Source organism: Exophiala spinifera, assembly GCF_000836115.1.
Source record: "Exophiala spinifera strain CBS 89968 unplaced genomic scaffold supercont1.2, whole genome shotgun sequence".
Lineage (NCBI taxonomy): Eukaryota > Fungi > Ascomycota > Eurotiomycetes > Chaetothyriales > Herpotrichiellaceae > Exophiala > Exophiala spinifera.
The window spans coordinates 3,517,353-3,535,209 of NW_015622514.1; the positions used below are offsets into that span (position 1 = coordinate 3,517,353).

At 53.9% G+C, this 17,857-nt stretch overlaps 8 protein-coding genes across 8 annotated transcripts; 4 read left to right on the forward strand and 4 right to left on the reverse strand.

The window, feature by feature from the left end:
• Positions 1 to 125: 125 nt before the first annotated feature.
• PV08_03579 (uncharacterized protein) lies at positions 126 to 1,816 on the forward strand (the record flags this gene model as incomplete). Its single annotated transcript, XM_016377931.1, has 2 exons — positions 126 to 168; positions 261 to 1,816. The coding sequence occupies 2 exons, from the start codon at positions 126 to 128 to the stop codon at positions 1,814 to 1,816; spliced, it is 1,599 nt and encodes a 532-aa protein (XP_016239501.1).
• Positions 1,817 to 2,602: 786 nt separating this feature from the next.
• On the reverse strand, positions 2,603 to 3,751 carry PV08_03580 (uncharacterized protein; the record flags this gene model as incomplete). The annotated part of the gene is made up of 1 exon (XM_016377932.1): positions 2,603 to 3,751. One exon carries the CDS (start codon positions 3,749 to 3,751, stop codon positions 2,603 to 2,605), a length of 1,149 nt encoding a protein of 382 aa, XP_016239502.1.
• A 465-nt stretch (positions 3,752 to 4,216) lies between these two features.
• On the reverse strand, positions 4,217 to 4,847 carry PV08_03581 (V-type ATPase, G subunit; the record flags this gene model as incomplete). The annotated part of the gene is made up of 5 exons (XM_016377933.1): positions 4,217 to 4,390; positions 4,447 to 4,547; positions 4,666 to 4,699; positions 4,756 to 4,794; positions 4,845 to 4,847. The coding sequence occupies 5 exons, from the start codon at positions 4,845 to 4,847 to the stop codon at positions 4,217 to 4,219; spliced, it is 351 nt and encodes a 116-aa protein (XP_016239503.1).
• A 316-nt stretch (positions 4,848 to 5,163) lies between these two features.
• Positions 5,164 to 5,455, forward strand: PV08_03582 (uncharacterized protein; the record flags this gene model as incomplete). The annotated part of the gene is made up of 2 exons (XM_016377934.1): positions 5,164 to 5,259; positions 5,315 to 5,455. 2 exons carry the CDS (start codon positions 5,164 to 5,166, stop codon positions 5,453 to 5,455), a joined length of 237 nt encoding a protein of 78 aa, XP_016239504.1.
• Positions 5,456 to 6,248: 793 nt separating this feature from the next.
• Positions 6,249 to 8,972, reverse strand: PV08_03583 (uncharacterized protein; the record flags this gene model as incomplete). The annotated part of the gene is made up of 1 exon (XM_016377935.1): positions 6,249 to 8,972. One exon carries the CDS (start codon positions 8,970 to 8,972, stop codon positions 6,249 to 6,251), a length of 2,724 nt encoding a protein of 907 aa, XP_016239505.1.
• A 565-nt stretch (positions 8,973 to 9,537) lies between these two features.
• On the forward strand, positions 9,538 to 12,876 carry PV08_03584 (uncharacterized protein; the record flags this gene model as incomplete). The annotated part of the gene is made up of 1 exon (XM_016377936.1): positions 9,538 to 12,876. The coding sequence occupies one exon, from the start codon at positions 9,538 to 9,540 to the stop codon at positions 12,874 to 12,876; it is 3,339 nt and encodes a 1,112-aa protein (XP_016239506.1).
• Positions 12,877 to 13,498: 622 nt separating this feature from the next.
• On the forward strand, positions 13,499 to 14,359 carry PV08_03585 (uncharacterized protein; the record flags this gene model as incomplete). The annotated part of the gene is made up of 2 exons (XM_016377937.1): positions 13,499 to 13,509; positions 13,585 to 14,359. 2 exons carry the CDS (start codon positions 13,499 to 13,501, stop codon positions 14,357 to 14,359), a joined length of 786 nt encoding a protein of 261 aa, XP_016239507.1.
• Positions 14,360 to 14,948: 589 nt separating this feature from the next.
• Positions 14,949 to 17,587, reverse strand: PV08_03586 (uncharacterized protein; the record flags this gene model as incomplete). The annotated part of the gene is made up of 5 exons (XM_016377938.1): positions 14,949 to 16,304; positions 16,383 to 16,605; positions 16,732 to 17,001; positions 17,074 to 17,296; positions 17,350 to 17,587. 5 exons carry the CDS (start codon positions 17,585 to 17,587, stop codon positions 14,949 to 14,951), a joined length of 2,310 nt encoding a protein of 769 aa, XP_016239508.1.
• Between the last annotated feature and the right edge of the window lie 270 nt (positions 17,588 to 17,857).

Below are 17,857 nucleotides of genomic sequence, written 5' to 3' on the forward strand. Positions count from 1 at the left end.
TTTGCGGACCGGCTTTCGCCTTCGGGAAGCACAGTGCATTTCTAGTGTCTGAAATCATACTTTTGCCTTTTTTTTCCGTTTTGCTTCCTTCTCAAAGACATGTCGGAGCCATCCAGAGGTGCCCAATGGCTCATGGCTTGCCTCGAGAAACCGACACGGTTATTGTGGGTAAGTAAACGGAACCCAAGAGATTTATTATTTCCCTGTGTGAATCGAAGGACCGAGGGGCTGATTTGGATGTTTTTTCTGCTACGAACTAGGCAATGGACCTTCGGCCCTGATCCTGTCCTATATTCTCCACGGCAACATCCCCTGCTACGACAGCTCGAGTCCTCATCCCGATCGTATCCTGCATGAGAAACTACTCCGCCATCACGATGACTTGCTCAATGTCGACATCGATGCCCTGACGACGCATTTCTCCGCGTCCAGGTTTTCGTATTCGACGCAGGCACTCCCGATCAATGTCCTGCTCGACACCCTGGTCAGGCCGCTGGGCGAGACCGACGATGCGCAGAAAAAGACGTGCATTAAGTGGCAATACGATCCTTCAAGGGCCGTTCCTCATGTGGTGATTGGCAACACACAAAACGCAGGAGGCCAGTGGGTGGACGACCCGGTCCACGCCAGCTGGGACATCGGGACACTTAGTTATGCGGGAATGCTGTCACTCCCGGGATACAGTTTCGACGAGCATTACAAGAGACGGAACGGCCAGACGATGCCCGTCTACCTGCGGCCCTCGAGGAGAGAGGTGGCAGACTACCTTGCGGCGTACCCGGACAAGGTTGGTATCGCGAAGTACATGCACAACGGGCAGCACATCGCGCGAGTGTCGCGGAATCAGGACGGTTTCTACATCGCGTCGCACCACCTGGCTTGCCAGAACCTTGTTCTCGCGTCGGGCATTTTCGACACGATCATTCCACCTCCGGCCATGTTTGATCCACTCGTTGGCCTCGACGACAGCTGTCCTCAGCCGTCGTCAGATCCTATCCTCGTCATCGGGTCGGGTTTCAGCGCCGCAGACGTGATCATATCGGCGCCGCCGAGTCAAAAGATCATCCACGTCTTCAAATGGGACCCGGCCGCCTCGCCGTCGCCGTTGCGAGGTTGTCACCGACAAGCATACCCTGAGTACGCGGGCGTGTACCGGAGAATGAAAGCTGCCGCCCTTTCATCTTCGCCGTCGAGAGATCGGCGACCGAGGATGCCCCGCTCGCAGTCAAATTTTGACACGAGCCGAAACTGGACTGCAACCTACGAAGGACTCCCCAATACCAAAGTCGTCGACGTCCAACTAACCTCGGACGGTGCCGGGATGGTAACCTTCCAAGGAGGGGGCGAGGATCAACCATTTCAGCGCAGGGTTAGCGGCCTCGCTTACGTCGTCGGAAGACGGGGATCCCTGTGTTATTTGTCGGAAGAGCTACGTCAAGAATTTCTCCACGCCGACTGCCACATGATATCCGGGCAGACTCTGCGCCAGCAAGCCAACGAAGACCTGGAAATTGCGCCGCACGTGTTCGTGACGGGCAGTCTTACAGGGGACTCGTTGATTCGGTTCGCGTACGGCGGGTGTGCGTATGCAGCTGGAAAGATCATGGGCCGCCGGCCCCGATGCTCCGCCCAAGACAAAGAGATCAAAGGAGGAAACGGTGTCAATGCTGCACTCGTTAGAAAAACAAACCACTGTCGATGTGAGACGCCGTCGCCCAAGATCCCGGCAATGAACGGCCTCGACGGACATGAAGCGAGTCCCATGAGCTTGGCCAAGATGTGTAATGGGGTGCCTCTGGATAGGCGAAAGGATTGAATTTCATGTTGCGTGCTGCGTGTTGCGTGTCTTGCATAAAAGAGGGATGGAGGGAGACGGGGATAGATACGAAAGACTTTTGGTGTGGTGGTGCCACATAAAGCCGGTGGTTACTGCTTTGAATTGCGATGCGCATGCCTACACGATCTAGATATCTGTATATACGAGTGAGAGTACATTGCACCTGCATATTGCGTATTGCGTATTGCGTGTTGCGTATTGCATAATCTTTGAATATACATTAGGTATATGTATCAATCAATCTTGCATACCTATGAAAAGAAGGAAACCATCCATACAACAAGTAATGCAGAATATAAATTGTACATGCAACGCTGATGATAATTCCTTGCGTCTAGGTATCTACCCACAGGTAGAATAGTTATCAGGACGTGAACCGATGTTCAATTCTTGAAGTCATCATCGACCCCTGCAGGGTAAAAGCCCAAGTCGTGGCTAAAAACGCCGGCCTGTCTGTCCTGTCCTGTCCTGTTCCCTGCCCGGTTCCCTGCCCGAGTCTCATGCAATGTTTCCAAGTCCTGACGAAGCAACGGCATGCCGTCGCCAGACTGGAGAGCCAGCGGCCTTGGATGCATACGTGCCCGAAGCCGAAGAGCGATCATCGGTCGGCTGCCTTGGCCTGCTCAAACCCGGAGAGCGTCGACGGACATAGACCCCAGCGGGCGTGCGCGAACTGAGAACGTATGTCCTCAACAGTCACCCCTGTTTTTCCTCTTGAAAATGACTACATACCGACCTACAGGTACATACGTACAGAGTCGACACTCAGAAACCTTCCTTGGCCAACATGTCGGCAACGCCCAGGTAGAAGGCCACGGCGTTGAAGCGTTCGGTGACGATGCCCAAGCGGGCGGCGAGCCTCTTGATGCGGTTCGTCCAGTTGATCAGGTCCAGATGGGTCACGCCGTCCAGAGTGCCCATGTACTCGCCCCAGCGGCTGCTGCGCACGCTGACCAGGCCGTCGTTGGGGCCCTCGACGAGCTCCATCAGGTCGTGGGAGAGGCGAAACACCGACAGCAGGTGCGGCGACGCGGTGGCGCCGAAGCTGAAGTACTGCACGTCCGGGTCGTTGGGGACGACGCGGTTGAAGTGGTCGTTGACGTAGGCCGTGGTGAGCTGCGCGAACGCGCCGGAGTCGACGTGCAGCCGGTCCAGCACGGCGTACAGGCGCGGCAGCAGGTCCGGCCCGATGTCGCGGAAGAGCATGTCGGCGGCGCTGGAGCCGCGATGAGGCGTCGCAACGGTCGTCAGGCTACGCACGCGGAATGTCAACGGGCAGAGGCGCGAGATGAGGTAGCGCGCGTCGAGTCCGCCCATGCTGTGCGCGACAATGTTGACGGACCGTCCGCGGGCGTGCTGCGTGATCTGCGACGAGAGCGCCGCCGCCCGCGTCTCGATCGACCCGGTCCGCGGGACGGTCGTCGTGATGCATTCGATCCCATTGCGTGCGAAGGCGTCCTTGATCCCGCGCCAGTAGTGGATGCTGGGGAGGTACGGCCCCGCGACCCGCCACTCGTCGAACCCGAGGAGCCCGTGGGCGAGGACGATCGGGTAGCGAGGTGTCGAGTAGTGCGTCTTGAATGCCGCGTAGTCGTCTTGGATCAGGCGACCGAGCTCCGGGAGCCGGGGATCAATCGCCTTTTCTTCGCGGCTCGATGGCGACGCATTGTCTTCTGTCGCGCGAGAGCCAGAGTGATGTTGTGACGATGATGACGACGGAGCCGAAGATGGCGGAGATGAGGATGAATATGACGATGGATATGGCTCAGGAGTGCCAGCTGGTTTGGAGGTGCTGGATTCATGGCGCACTTGTAAAAATCCTCGAGGTAGGCATTGATGTCGCTCTCCGTAGCACGGTGGAGGTGTGACAAGCCCTCGGACAGCCTGGAGATTCTGGAGTCGTCGCCATGGCATGCTACGCGTTGAGTAGAATCATCAATCAATATCCCGAAATGTTATTGCTTCATGACGATATGACAGGAAGAAGAAGAAGAGCACACGAGGCGTCGACAATGATGTGGTTGTTGTGTGAATCATTTCCATGTTGTCAGTCATTGCGTCATACGAGGTTCGTCCGTTCAGCCTTGCAGCAATCGGTCTCTGCAAGGCTGGCCAAGTGGGATACAGCAAATGAACACACGAAAGCTCGATGCTCCATGAAGCTGAGCCTAGAATAGAGCTGGGTTCTCCTGTCGTACCCTAGCTGCTACCTTTCTATTCTTCGCTTCAATTACTTGTAAAACAAACAGCATATAAATGCGCCACGTAGCCATCTCTCGAACCCGGGACGACGAGACAAACACCAGTCGACGTCCTTGTTGATTAAGACGTACAAGCAGCCAGCATTCAATCCATTACCGTCCCACCACGCAGTGGCATTCAATCCTCTCTCGAGATCTTCTCCGGCACTTCAGGCTGAGGATTTGTGACGGCCTTGATCAAGTCTTCCACCACCTTATCGCCATATTTCTTGCCGGCCTCCTCGATCTCCTTGACCTTAGCTTCGGCTTCCTTGTTGGCGTCGTTCTCGGCCTTTTTGTTTCCGCTTGATTGCTGAAGTTATCGTGAGTGTGTGCTTGGGCAGTGTCACAGTGAATTCCTCGACCGACCTCTGTTTCAAACTTCTTAAACTCTTCTTCTTTCGCTTTCCGGTACTCTTCAATCTCTTTCTGTGCTTCCGTCTTGGCGTCTTTTACTCTCTTCGTTCGATCTGTCCAGGTTAGACCAGCGCGGCATGGAAGGGTGCATCCACCGTACATTCTCTGGCTGCGTGAGTGTTAGCGTTGAGCAGGTCCACGAAGACATCCCCAAAGACCCAGGACTCTTACCTTTCTGGACAATCTTTTGTGCTTCTTTCTCTGCCTAGTGGGAATGTTCAGCATGTCGTCACCAAGTTCCCAGCATTGTGTATTGCTTACGTCAAGCAGCGTCTGAATGCCTGCGGAGTTTTGGGCAGACTGTGTTCTTATCAGCGAGGCGGTTTCGTCGAGGTGTGCATGCGTCGTACCATCTTGAGGGAGAGGGCTCAGGTTAATCCGACACTCGAAACTGTGCCAAAGGAACGACCGATGAGAGAGAGACGGGTCGGCGACAGTAAGAGGGAGAGAAAGAATGCGCTCGCTACCTGGTGAAAGCATCCATGTGCCTGCCCGCTGAGGTTGAAGCTGCGCAGCTGGAAACGGTTTAGCTCTTGGAGAAGGTCTGCACTAGGCCGAATACGGTATCCATGCAGAGAAATAAATGTCTCCGCGCCGGTCAAACTGCTTCGAGTATCACGCAACCCACAGTGTGTTTCTCCCTCTGCACAGATTCTCAGCTCGTCAAACATGTCTACAGCGTCCAAAGTCACTCTGTTGAGCACAGTGCTGGGCACAGCCGGAATCGTAGCCTTCGTGCACTGGGCGCAGACCGCCGAACAAGCTGTATGCATTGATTCCTCTTCTCTACCACCCTACCTGACGGTTCTAACTGTTCCAGGCCATGCATGCTGGCGTTGTCCGGGATATGGAGCAGCAACGAGTCAAGCGAGAAAGACAAGCGGATTTTGAGATGCAGAGACAGCTCGAGGAAGAATACAAAAGGACACAAAACGTGCGCGACAGCACAACCGGAGCCTGATGCTCGCGACAGCACTGTTCGCCTGCACCTGAGGTGGAACGGTCGTACAGGAGATCAGGCGTGCCGTTGCCAGCGTCTCCTTGCGAACTCTGCACCGGAAGGTAGTCGAATCACACGAGACCACCGCCTCACTATGTATGCATCGTGGCATGACCCGCTTCGGGCGAGAGCCTATTAAGGAAGACGTTTCTCGTCACTCCAAGAAAGACAACGACGGCGGCGCTGGAAAAATCTGCACCTAAATTCCTTCGAGCTCACTGCAACTCGACGAGAAGCCGCCCAGGTGCGCATTTCACCCACTACCAGATTTGCGGTCTCGGCATACGACATACCGCCGCGCGGCATCTATTACGAGGAAGGCCAGATCTCCTGGTGTGATCAGAGGTGCGGCTGCTGCTCAAAAGCCGGATGTCTATCGTCTACGCATGTCAGAACAAGGTAGTAGCGGACGGCTGCCGACTTAGGACGGGAGGCTTGCCCCTTTGAGCATTGACGCCTGTTGATGATCACAGATGGGAAAGTGAGACGCGATCGTCAATCGGATTCAGCAGATGAACTGCAATGTCGGCAGCATCAGTCAAAAACATGTCTGTTGAGTCTGTTGGAGAACCGAAGTGATGGATGCATATCCTCTCACTTGCTGTCCGTGGTCGCTGCCCGTTGGAACTACTCCGGGCGAAACGACTTCAAGCGAAGACCTTCTGAAATGCTAAAACTGTGGTCCACTCTATATTATACTGAGAACAAGTCACCTAGACAGAAATTTATCTATTCTAAGTCCACATAATGATCCTCAATGGCCGATCCCACCAGCGACCCAGTTATTGAATTCAGGGTCTCCAGGTCCAGGGAACATCCCATTATCCTGTTGGTCTTGTGCTTGTGGTTGCGTTGGCACCTGGGGTTGAGGCTGAAGCGGAGCTTGAGCTCTCGCACGCTCTTGAGCTTCCCTTCTCTCCTGCTCCAAGCCCCTCTGACGAGCCTGTCTAGCATACACGAGCATAGCCAGAGTCCCGGCAAGCGCAATGATGATCAGACTCTCGACCAATCCGTCGTCGATCTCTTCCCACTCGTCAGCTCCGTAAACATCCTCGCCATGCCTCTGCCCTTCTCTTCCCGCATAGTCCGAGTCGCCACCGGGCATTCCGGGCTCCGGGTAACCCAACATATCGTCATCTCCGTCGCGTTCCCTCATCATTGCAGCGGCTTCTTGTGCGTCCATCTCTTCAGCCGCGTCGAGGAACCGGTTGACCCACTCGCCCCATGACTTGGGCCGTTTTCGGTCCTCGTCCTCATCCTCGCGTATCGAATTGATCTTGCCACCGCTCACGCCGTTCCACCAGCTGCGCAATCTTAATTTAGCCAGCGCAAGCGTGACCGGCAGGTACGCTTCCTTGTTCATCTCCAGAGCCAGATCGTAGTATCGTTTCGCCATGTGGAAGTCCTGCGTCACAGACCCAATGCCGTTCTCATGCATCCACCCTAAGTTCCAGAGCGCCTGCGCGCTGTGATGGCTTTCTGCGGCCGTCGTATAGCACGTTGTCGCTCTTTCGAGATTGCTCTTCAACTCGTTTTCTTTGGTTTCGTTGGGTAGTAAGCCACTCAGCACCTGCAGGGATGGTCTGAGGGTAAGATAGTAGTCGCCCATCTTGATCAGCGAGTCTACATTCGACTGCTTCGCACTCCTCGTGAAGAGAGCCAGCGCTAGGTACTGGTCGTCCAGCAATTTGCTTCGCCCGGGCCTTATGTCGGGTTTGCCTGAAAGGAGCTTCGAGAGACCTGGAATGTCAATGACACTGGTCTTGCGGTCCAGCAGGTAAGCTACGTTAGCCTGTGCATTCTCGTATCCAGCCTCAGCAGCCTTGATGGTCGCGACTAACGCTCTCTCCCAATCGCCCCGTTCGTACGCAGAGTTTGCCTCAAGGAAACTTGAATGTAAGGCTTCCGCACGCTCAGCGACGATTTTGTAATAGACGCTGGCCAAGCCACAATTTCTCTCTCGCCCGATGCCTTGATTAGTAAGTTCGGCCAGATAATAGAACGCTTCCATAACGCCAGCACCCGCAGCGAGCTCAAAATACCGTGAGGCCGTCTCGATGTCGCCTTGATCAAGGAATAGAACACCTAAGGCAGATTGTGCGATGGGAAGACTCTGCTCCGCCGCAGCTTTGAGATATGTCCCTGCCCTGAGACCATCTTTTGGAACGCCCAGACCATCCCTGTACATCAGGCCCATATGGTATTGGGCGAAACTGTCTCCGTTCGCAATTGCTCGTTTGAACCACATTGCAGCCTTATCAAAGTTTTGATCGACGCCCTCGCCTCGAAGAAACATGCGCCCGAGGTACGCTGCTGCCTTGGCTGCAACCCTATCGATGTCTTTGGGTGCCTTGGGATTGACCTTGCCGTCTTTACCCCAGTATGCCCGCGCGACTTTCATGAACTGACGATGGGCCTTGCGAAAATTCTTCTTATACCCACGCGGCGCTTCATAATAATGCTTTCCGATCCCAAGCATGGCTGTGAAATCCCCCTGTCGTTCCTTCGTGTCCAGGTAATCCAGCACGTAATCAATGTGTGTAGTTATCACGCCATCCCTTGGTGCGTTGGGTCCGGACGAACTCACGCTTGCGCCTTCCCCATAGATACCGCCATCTGCTTCAACCCAGCGGTATGCGTTTCGTGTTAAGCTACGTCCTCCTGGCGGGCCCCCTGCCCAGAAGGCGATTGCTTTGTCTGCAACACGCTTATAGTACGATACTGCTTTGTTACAGTCCCGCGGACATCCAACACCTGCGTGATAACGGTACGCGAGGGTCATTTCTGAATTGATGTTCCCTTGTCCGGCGGCGAAGGTATGATAGAGTAAAGCTTTGGCTTGGTCTCGGGGTACACCTCCTAATCCAGTACCGTATATCAAACCTACCATATATTGCGCCGTGTTGTTGCCATTGAGAGAAGCGAGCTGGTTGTACCATCTCAGGGCTTCGGGTGTGTTTCGTGGATGGGAGAAGTTGCCGTAGAAATTCATCTCGGCAAGTATGAATATCGCATCGGGGTCGTCGAAGAGTGCAGCGGTCTTGAGTGTTTCAACAGCCTTGCGCAAGTCGCCTTTTACTTGGGGTGTCTCATCGTCGTGTCGGGTTGGCGCGTTCATGAACAGGGTCCTGAAGACAAGGCGGATATAGTACCAGACATTTTCTAGGAAAGAGGTGGGCTGAGCAGGACCAACACTGTCCTTCCAGGTCGGTTCGAAGTCCCGCAGGATAGACCAGACCTCATGAACCACATTATTGCCGCCATTTGCCCAGTAGTTCTGCTTCTGTCCTTCCTCAGGACTGAAATCGGTCGGAGCCTCCGCAGGTTGTCGGATTGTCTGTTTAGCGTTCACGGTCGTTCTCGAGTTTGAGGATATTATGGCAAGAGCGCAAAGAAGTGCTGCAAAGCGTGTCAGATACAGAGGGTTGCGATGCGTCGTGGACGTACCTAGAAGCACTTCCGCAAAGAACCTCCTCATGCTTCCGATATTTGATATTGCTTCCTCACTGGGATCTCATTTTGGGGCGATTTGTCCCAGAGATACATGAGACACCACAACTAACAAAACACGCAAGCGATGGAGACGGAAATGTCGTATGTACTGTGTACTCTCCTCGAATAAGCCAGCTTGTCGCGAAAGGCCGCAGCATGCGCAATCGGCCGAATGACGTACCGTGCAGCCTCGTCCAGCCTCGTGCAGCCTCGTCAGGTGACAGCTAAATCAACTACGGTCCAGCATAGACACCACAAAATGTCCAGGCGAGATTTCGACGGGGGTCACTGATGATAGATACATGATCTTCCTCGAGGCAGGTAGGACTATCAGCATTGGCCGATCATCACTTGTTATATGAGGGCCTCTTGATTCCCCTGTTGCTGCAATCCAGTGCCTATCTCACCAAACTATCACCGCCGGGAGATTGCCTGGTTGGTATTTGTCAGCACATTTGACGAGATCCCTCCTGTGGTCAGGACCCAGGTGTGATTTTTCTGCCTCCAAAGAGCGTTTCCAGGCGAAGAGGAAACCGTCTGTTTTTCAAACCATGTTCCACTTCAGCGGCCGAGGGCACGAGCCTAGCTCAGATAGCACGATGCCTGCCTCGCGTAACCAAGGCTCCAGTGGTGAGAAACGTCAGATAACCAGGAGTCGTATCAGTTACTCCTGTCAGACATGCCGGAAGCGCAAAGTAAAATGTGACAAAGTCCATCCGGTCTGCGGAGGATGCAAAAAAGCAAACGAAGACTGTGTCTACAACGAGGACACGAAACCACCCATCGCCGCCCTTACCGAGACATCGGACGGGTCGAAGAAGCGAAGGACGACATATGAAAGACAAACCTCGACGTCGAACTCATCGTCCAGTCCTCCTCAGGACAAGTCGATGCCACCGCCTCCTCAACTCAAGGCAATCGAGGAACAATTGCGTCGCTTGACTTCAATGGTGGATGCGCTACGAAATTCTAGCAGTAACGATTCAGACCTTCGTGACCTGCTCACTCCTGTGCATTCTCAGTCGGAGCATGAATCAGATGATGCATCATCTCGTCCTGACCTCAGCATCGGGATGTTCCGGTCAAGAAACTCAGGATCGCCAAAAGACGTAAATGAACTGAATTGGCCTTTGTCCGGCCTCAAATTGACAAACGGCAATCCCAAACGAGCGGAAGATCCATTTTGGATCCATATTTCTGACGAATTGGACCAGCTCAACCACATGATGAGGCGTGCCAACAATTGCAATGTCCCAACAGGCGTCCAGAATAAGCAAGGCGATGGACCTAAACCCCCTGCTTCTGGGCTACATGCTAGTTCCATCAAGGACGACTTCTGGGAGCCTATGAGTTTTGAAAAGGCCGCCGCGGTCAGTCGCATCGATGCCTACAACCCTGACAGTGATTGTACCATGTGCCAGACGGTGCCTTTCTCCAAGGCAACATTGTTGCATACAATACCAATACACTGCTCACATACCACCGCCTACCACCATCTTTTCAAGGCTTTCCCGACAAGGGCCCAGAGCAACGTCCTTCTCCGGTGTTGGCTGTCAACTGTCTATCCGATTCTACCGCTCCATATCCCAAGTGACGTTCTGGAGAAACACGAGAAACTTTGGAACCAGATCGAAACAGCGGGGTTGGCACAGATGCAAACACAATATCCCGATCTCGAATTATACACCATAATGTATGTGATTTGGTATGCTGGAGTGCTCAGTCTATCCCGCAAAGGTCTGCAACGTTGGTTTCCAGGTTTGACGCGTGCCGAGTTGGCCACCAAATTTCATGGCGGCGCAGTTTTCACGCTGCGAATGGGACATTTCATGCGGGATGTTAGCCTCCACAAGCTCGCTGCCTTGGTTTTGATGCAGTCTTTGCCAATTGCCGAAGAAGATCCTGTCCAAGCTAGTCTTTACACTCAACTCAGCGTCAGGCTGGGTCTGACGATGGGCCTACACCGAGAACCCACTTTATTCGACCTTCCCGTTGCCGAGGAAGGCATGCGTCGCCGTATCTGGTGGCAACTTGTGCTATTGGATACATCTCTTGTTATCTCCACTGGATATCCAACGTTGATTTCCGAAAATGTCTCCGATACGAGAATAAATTGTGAAGACAAGGACGCATTTGCCGCTGATGATGATGAGGGGATAAGTCTTGAGGGCGGGAAGAAGACCAAACCTTTCTCGTGGGGTGAAGCTCATTCTACCGATGAAAATGGCAACTTGACACTACATCGAACGATGTGCCTCGTCGCAAGGGCCAAATCAGTGCATGCGTGCGCCTTGCGTGCTATCATTGACACTCACTTAAGCACCAAAACGATTACCCACACCGATATGCAAAAATTGAAGAGGGTCATGGCTGAAACTGAAGAGCAGATCAATGGTATCATTGCACAGATCCCAGCTCAGGGTCTGCCCGAGATGGGATTTGTTCCCGAGGGCCCTAACGGGAAAGCAAGACAGGCCTACAGTCTCGATTGCGACTCGGCCATGAGCAGTTCCGTAACCGATAAGGATCTCGCATTCTACCAGAATTATGTGAGCGATGATAAGCTAGCAACGCCTCTTGCACGTTACCATCGACGAAAACTGGCCGTTTTCAACAAGTGGGCTCGTATCACGCTTTCGATGTTGAACGACAAACTACATTGCGTCGCATATGCGCCGTTCCTAAAGAACGCTAAGAGCAAAATGTGGACAGTAGCAAGACAATGCGCCTTGCATGTCTGCCACAGTTTTATGAGAAAATTCATCTCCCTAGTGGAAGACCCTGACCTCGAAACCTTCCGTTGGACTTGGCCCGCCATGTATGGCCCCTTACATGCCGGACTGATCATGCTTGTCGACCTGTTTGAGAAGCCCGATAGTGTTGAAGCTCCACGATCCAGGGAACTGATCGATAAGGTCTTCTCACTTTCCGATCCGCAGACTGGAATTGTCGGAGGTCCCAATGGTGTCACCATTCAGAGACCTTTACGCGAAGGTGGTGTGGAACCGTGGGATATGTTGCGTGGTCTTCGATCTGCTGCCTGGCAGAGAGCTGGACTTGACCCCAATGTGCTTTGGACCCAGGAGGACCAACTCAAGGTCGGCGTTGCCACTCCGCTCACAGACGCTCAGAGAATAGCTCAGAGTTTGAGGGAGGATACTGTCTACGAGAATGGAAACGGCCAGGCCACCCTCGTCAATGCGGACGAAGGAAATCGGACGACAGACCACGGAGTTCGATACATGGTCAAACTGGCTGCAAGTGAAATTAATGGCGAGGAAGAACCGGAAGGGTACCCTTGCTCTAGAGCATTAAGGAACAGATTCCTTCGCGACATCGAAAGCGGCGACCGTCAGGCCCGTGGACTAAAGCTAGTGCGACTAGAAGGGCAACAAAAGATGCCGTTCCCGCTGAGTGGCTTTGCAGAACAATGCTCCCAGCAAGCTGCGCAAGGTCATATTCCTGGCTCATGTTCAGGAATTGGAAATCCGGTCATCAGGCCGACCGCATTAGGGTACCATCAGTGTTCGACGGGGCTTGCAAGTTCTGACAAACGCGAGGACGATGGACCAACGCCGACGGTGCAGCAAGATGGACATCACAACTCCCACAGCGACACCCGTCTGCCGCCCATAGGAGAGGATACACCACAGAAAAGCCTCCTCGGAGAACCCACTGGACATGGTTTAAGCGCGCCTGTGATGCAGAGTAGTCATGGTAATCATGAAAACGAGCAAACTTTCAATGCCCATCAGGAGACCCAGAATGATGTCTCGGTATCTTCTAACGCAGACTTCGGGTTTGACTGGGCTCGATGGGATTCTGTGTTTGGCCAGTATACTGGCTTTACCGATATGATGGAAGATGTGACATTGTCATGGGTTGAGTGAAATTAGTTCTGGAGATGGCAGAGGACTGTGAACTTGGGTTGGGTTCAGAGATATACGAAAATGCATGTCTACTCAAGATCTCACATCAAAGGGTCAAACTGTTGGACAACTGTCTTGCCTCTGGCTATCTTGCAGCTAGACCACGACCATTCAGAAGCCATGGCTCACCCTTCTGTCCTCGATGTTGACGTTGATGTTGATCATGATTATGACACAACATGGCAACCAGTGCCAAATGGTCGGGTCTGAGTGAGAGACGCAGCGGACTCGAGCACAACAGATATCGCGCGTCGTCAATACATAGCCAGGGCAAAGAGAGATTAAGAGTTATTCTCAAGACCCTTATTCACTCTTCAATTCACTCTTCGGTTCACTTGCATTTCATTTCTTTTCCCTCGGCGCGTCTCGTGGAATTCACCAAGTACATATTTTACTTCACAGCCACCCACGCTGCAGCCATGCCTCAGCAGACAAACTCATTCCTCTCCCGCCTTCATATGTTGTCTCTTCCACTTCGTCTACGCCGATGATCCCCCACAACTCCTCAACGCTCACACCGACAACAATAGCTGCTGGTGGCAATCAGACCACATGACCTGAAGCTGAGTTGGCAGGACCGAAAATGGACGTAAAGTAGGTTTGCGCAAAGGTATAAAGCTATTCGAGGCCTGCGGGCCTCAGAATATCCAACAGCTGACGTGTTGGCAGGCATGCCCGTTCGCCTGTCATCAAGGTGATTGTTGGTGACGACGAAGACTTTGTCGACACAGCTGAAGGACGAATCCAACCCAATGTCTTCTACGTCCACAAGTCATTCCTCGTCCACCACTCGCGCTACTTCAGGACCCTCTTGGACTCTGCACTGCCTCACGACATCACGGTCATTCGCCTGCAGCTGCCAGAGGGGTGCGACTACGAGATGTTTGCCTCCTGGCTCACTGTGCTGTATGCAGACGAAGGCACCCTCAACGACCTTTCTCGTTCCGAAGAGCTTGGAGAAATCAGAAGTCTCTTTGCGATTGCAAGCTTCTTGGAATCCTCGAGCTCAAAGAATCTCTTGCTGGATGCAATACAGAGGCGGAATCCCAGACGGTGGACGCTAGTGGATCTCCAGGCGTGCAGGGAGGATGAACTTGCCAACGAGCTGCTTTACGATTACGTGCTTGAGTGCGTCGCCTACAGTATTGTGGTCCCCAAGATGGATCCTGATGAATGGTCAGACCATATCGACGTGTACATATTCACCAGTACCTTTTACCATGGATTTTACCCTGGCCACGAATACGGAGATAGCGACTATCGATCTCATTCCCGCGACTGCTGGGAAGACGTTGTGCATCGAATCGGTGAGCTCCGCGAGGATAAGTACAAGGACAAGCTGAAGAATCCGGGTAAGCGCAAGGACTGCAAATGGCACGAGCACACCGATCAGGATCGCATCGAATGTCCTCGGTACAGGAACGAGTATAACCCCCGGCGGTGAAGAAAGTCCCCAGCAGCATTGAGAGTGGCCAACATATCGGTCCATTGAACACAAGGGAGCTCGGCCATTCAAGCCTGCAGATGAAGGAAGCTTGCTGCTTGTTCAGTGGAACATTGGATGCAGTAAGGGGATGATGACACCAAAAGTGCTTGTGCGACGGAAACACTCCTTGGAATCTTACGGCGAAGAAGGTGAAGCTTTCAGTGCTGCTGCTACACACCGGGAGTCCCGTTCGACCGTACGGAGTATTTCATTCATTCTTTGGAGAGAGCCGTGGCGATGATGACATGCAAACATTGGAAACCCATGCGCGAGATTGACCTAAAAAGGCAGGGGTTTTTCCGAGATGTTGTGGGCGCACGAGGCACACTTTGTCAACCTCGTCGATAGAAACAGTTCAACAATAAAAATAAATATTGCCTCTGAGGTCTGAGTCGCTCGTTCGTTTGCCCTACCTAGCTATAACTTACTGCTGCGATTTTTTTTTTCCTTCGCCTGCCCTTGCTTGGAGTATACCACCGTAGGATCCAAGTTCAAAAAAGGTCAAGTCAAGTCAAGGGCGCCACTCTCTCTCATCCAGCAGGTCTATCTAGCTCGACCTCTGCGGCCACTGATCCAAAACGGCCTGCGACCCCGTCAAGGTGAAATTGACCGTTGCCTGGGTAGGCACGTCGATCAACACGGCGTAATCGCCGGGGTACAAGACCAGGTTTCCGTCCTCGTCGCGTCTCCCCAGGCTACCCAGCGTCAGGTTCAGGGTCGCAGTGGCCGACGCGCCGCCGGAGACGTCGAACAGCCTCTCGTACGCGACGAGCTGCTTGTTCGGATACGGCGGCGGGCCGTACTGGCCGGTTACGAAGGCCAGCGTGACAAAGTCGGACGTCACCTTGCCCGTGTTCGTGACGGTCACGTCGAGCGTCTCGAACGGGCAGAGGTCCTTGTAAGGATACGTGGCGGCCGCGTCGGAGTCACACCGGGACACGAGCTGGGAGATGTCGTAGCTCGACGGCCCGCTCGTCTGGGCCGCCGACACGCTGAAGTTGGTGTAGTGCATCCCGAACCCGAACGGGACGACAGCCTCGTCTTCGTACCAGATGTACGTCCTCCCGGGAGACCCGGACGTCTTGTTCGGACGCAGCGCCATGTCCGTCAGCGCCACCTGGTCGACGTACTTGGCGGGGTATTGCGTGACGGGGAGACGGCCTGCGGGTGCATATTTGCCCGTCAGGACGTTGATGAGCGCGTCGCCGCCCGCCATGCCGGGGTAGCCGCCCCAGACTATCGCCGAGATGTTGGGGTTGGTGAGCAAGGGCGTGTTGTCGATTTGGTCGCCCATCTGCAGCACAATCACCGGTTTGCCCATGCTCGCAAACTGCGAGATGAGGTCGATCGACGCCGGTGGCCAGTCGATCGTGTACCGGTCCATCCCTTCGGATTCGTCGTTGATGCTGATCCCGTCGGCGACGATGATGATGTCGCTTTCCTCGGCCGCCCCGAGGAGCTCGTCCCATCCGTCCGTGGTGGGCACGCCGAACCCGCCGCCGTACACGACCTTGACGTTGGGGAGTTGCTGGGCGGCGTAGAGTGGCGAGTGCAGGTAGGGCGCGACGCCAAAGTAGTTGCCTTGCATCGTCGTCGTGGCGTTGGCCCAGCTGCCGAGCAACGCGACGGTTGTGTTGTGGTCGCTGGGGAGCTGCAGGGGGAGAGTTCCGTCGTTCTTGATGAGCACGATGCCTTCTTCGGCGGCTCGGAGGGCGAGCGCTTCGGCGTCCGGCGTCGAGACATCGGACCAGCCGAGAGAGCGGTACGGAGTGGCGGAAGCAGGGTCAAAGTATCCCAACTTCACGAGCGCCGTGTAGAGGCGGACAAGAGCCTGGTCTATCACGGTTTCGTTGAAGAGCCCTTGGTCGTAGGCTCGCGGGAGCCATGTCTGGTAGTATGTGCCCTATTGGTTGAGCAGGTCAGCATACGTAGAAACGCTTCCCTTAAGACAGAGAAGCCAGCTGGTGTCACATCGACATACACAGTTCAGGTCCGTACCCGCGGTCAAAGCGTCAGCCACGGCTTGTTGCTGAGTCGGGGCGTAGTAGTGAGGCGCATAGATGTTCTGGATAGCATCGCAGTCCGAGGTCACATACTGACCATCGCCAGTCCAGTTCCAGTGGTCTCGAAGAATATCCTGGAGAATGTACGGGTCCGCACAGGTGGGTACACCGTTTAAAGCATTGTACGAACACATAATAGACCTATTTGCGCATTAGTACGACATGGCAGCTATCCTCCGCCGTTCCTCTTTTCGACCCCCGGTGGGTACCTCATGAAGTTACCAATTCAGGCTAAAAGGGAATACTGGAGAGAAGTTGCCGACTTACCCAACGGCTGCATCCCGCGCGCACGTCTGGAACGACTGCATGTAATATTCCGCCAGATCTTGCGTCGTAACCCTCGCGTCAAAGTTGTATCGATCGTACGTCTCCCACATTTCGAGATCGTAGGCAACGAAATGCTTGCAGGTGGCCACCACCTTCTTGATTGGTGGGTCATGGCCACCTTGAAGTCCGTCAATGAGCTGCGCAACGTACGATTTGAGGTGGAATGGATCTTCGCCTGGAGTTTCTTGTCCTCTCCCCCATCGAGGATCTCTGTGGTAACGGTCAGCCAAGAGCTCGCTCGTTTGTTTTCTGTAAAAGATGCGCAACAGGCCCGATACTCACTTGTAGGGATTGATGTTGGGAGTCCAGTAATCCAATCCGCTTCTGTTGGCGTTGTTGAAAGCTCGCGCCTCGGTACTGACCACTGTGGCAACTGCATGGATCAATGCATCATCGAACGCCGCACTCATCGTAATCGGCTGTGGGAACGATGTCGCATGGGAAAAGTTGCCAGAGCTGCTGAAGTTGACACCTGGAGAGCTGGCGACGCCATGCAACGCCTCCTCTGCAGGTCTGTTAGAACCTGGGCCCCTTGATATCCTCCAGCGAGAAACTTACGCCACCATTGGTAGCTGTACAGGCCTAGTCGTGGCACTCCTGGTGAGGTATTTCCTGTCAAGTTAAACTTCTCATCGATCGTCAGGGCAGCGACAAGAGCTTGCGCTCGAGCTGCCGCTGGTGCGCTGGTGTCACAGACAGTGTTATTGGACAGTGGCCCATTTACACAGTCAGGAAACAAGTCTGCCAGAGCCGGAACAGCCAGCAAGAAAAGAGCGCTCGTGATCAGTGCAGCCATTGTTCAAGACTCTTTTTCTCGAAGCACCTCCAGTCGTAGCTCAAAACGAAATCCAAAGAGGGCAACTGCGCTCTTTTTATCCACGAACTGCACTTGGAATTGTTGACAAAATCAACTTACCGGGTCACTGCACATTGTTTTGCATGAATGAGCGCATCATCTCCGCTTTCCAGTCCTCGTTATTGAACCTTTCTGGAAGGTAGAGTTGGAGAACGGACAAATGTCATCGTATACCGCTCGGCAGTCCGACGACGATGATCCTTCGGCCAT